At 36.7% G+C, this 1926-nt stretch overlaps 1 protein-coding gene across 3 annotated transcripts in view; it reads right to left on the minus strand.

Annotated features, from left to right (window-relative positions):
- Positions 1–1926, minus strand: part of ascc3 (activating signal cointegrator 1 complex subunit 3) — a 368707-nt gene that overhangs the window by 36485 nt on the left and 330296 nt on the right. Inside the window, exon 35 of one of the 3 annotated variants that reach the window (XM_008432857.2) lies at positions 934–1080. The exons of the other annotated variants lie outside the window; for them this stretch is intronic. Within the exon in view, the coding sequence (XP_008431079.1) occupies positions 957–1080 (124 nt within the window). The 3' untranslated portion in view covers positions 934–956. The remainder of the gene's footprint in view (positions 1–933; positions 1081–1926) is intronic. 3 annotated transcript variants of the gene reach the window in all.

Genomic DNA, 1926 nt, shown 5'->3' on the forward strand with positions numbered 1-1926 from the left:
TTTTACTTAAGTAAAATGTTAATGTGGTACTTTGACTTTTACTTGAGTACATTTTTGACTGTGTATTTGTACTTTTACTTAAGTAAATTTTTTGAGTACTTTCTCCACCACTGTCTGTGGTGCACTTTGTGTGTATGTATGGGGGTCTGGGGGATGCTATTGGCATCCAGGATGGCAAGCTTTACTGCACTCACCACTGGCTCTGACATCACAGATCTCTGGACAACTTCACAAAATTATGTTGTTCCTTAAAGTGGGTCCAGGCAGTGTTAATTTTTTATTAATTCAAACACCTGTCTGCTAAATTGAATATTGTTCAAACTTTGCTTTAGGATTGAGGCTGCCTTATAGACTTTTCTTGTTTATTTGAGAGGTTCCTATAAATTAAACACAAATTAACGTCAATTTGTGTTTTATAAATCACAACCTTAACGTGAAAAATGGCATATGTCAGTGTCAGACTCCAATTTGTGCATATGTAAGCTTTAGAAATGAGACCCCTGGGGCCTCATGTATAAAGCGTGCGTAAGCACCAAAAATGTGCAGCGCCATATTTTACGCACAAGTTGACCTGTATAAAAATAAATTTTGCGTCAAAAGTATATGCACAATTTTTCCCCGGCGTGAAAATATGCTGCAGCCACACAAACTTTTTCTGTGGACAATATCAAGATACAAAGCGTCAAAACTCACCTAAATAAACTGAAACCTCACTACATTCAGTTATTTAGACCAAGAAGCATCAAACCCAATGTTTTTTTTGTGATTTTAATAATTTATTGTTTAAACGTAAACGATGAAACTGAACCGCATTTATCTTCAAACAACAACATAACACGCACACAAAATAAAGAAAATAAAAATACATTCGAGTGAATGTATTATTTACATTCACTCGAATGTAAATAATGTTCAGAGATCATATTGACCTACTGGGAAATGTTGATGATGGTTCATTAGAGTTTAGATTGCCCAGACTGATCATCCTGGAGCTCCGAGCAGAACCTAAAAAGTTGCCGTGCGATACCAGCGCAACTGCAGTCATCCTTCAGTCGAGCCATGCCCGCTTTGTGGATGCACCTTTATGGACAGAAAGCATCTTTATTCTCTAAATGTACAACTTATACACATAATATCTAAATTTAGAATAAATGTCCACATTCCCACTCAAAGACTCTCTGACACGCTGTCATTCTTTAAATCCCAGCTGAACGCCATGATGTTCAAACAGGCATTTGCATGATCTCTTCATTTGTTTATTTTTTGTTTGGACTTCTTTTTTTTTTTAAATGTATTACTTTTATTTTTGTGAGTTGACCTTATGTGTCCTGAAAGCACCTTTTAAATAAAATATATAATTACTATTGTAAATACTTATTCTACTAGAAATAAATAAACGGGAGGCGGAACAGTTTCTGAACGGAGGAGCCGTAAATATCCCGTATTGCTCCCCCGGTCTACAAAAAAGTAACTGGTAGGGAAGCTCAAATGTGGAAAAAATAGACTGATGTTGATATCYGATAGTAACACTGGTGTTATGGAAGATTTACCAATATTTTATTTCATAATTGTTTTTATCCGATTACTCGATTAATCGTAAGAAAAATCTGTAGATTACTCGATTACTAAAATAATCGTTTACAACAGCCCTACATAGCAGCATAACCAGGGGTGAAAGTGGGCAGGTACGGTCGGGTACTGCATACCCCTAAAAGATTTAGCGGGGGTACGCAGTACCTGCAAGAGAGGGGAGCGGCTGTCTGCTGTAAAAAATCAGTGGGTTCACTGTGCAGTTGTGAGTGCACCCACTAAACAGCCGTGACTGATTAGATTATCAAGAGCAATCTAAAACACGACTTAATCAGTTAATAAATCATTTACAGCCGCTGAAATTTCTGAACGTTCAATAAACGACAAACTTGGACT

This window comes from Poecilia reticulata, linkage group LG16, assembly GCF_000633615.1.
Source record: "Poecilia reticulata strain Guanapo linkage group LG16, Guppy_female_1.0+MT, whole genome shotgun sequence".
NCBI classification, from domain to species: domain Eukaryota; kingdom Metazoa; phylum Chordata; class Actinopteri; order Cyprinodontiformes; family Poeciliidae; genus Poecilia; species Poecilia reticulata.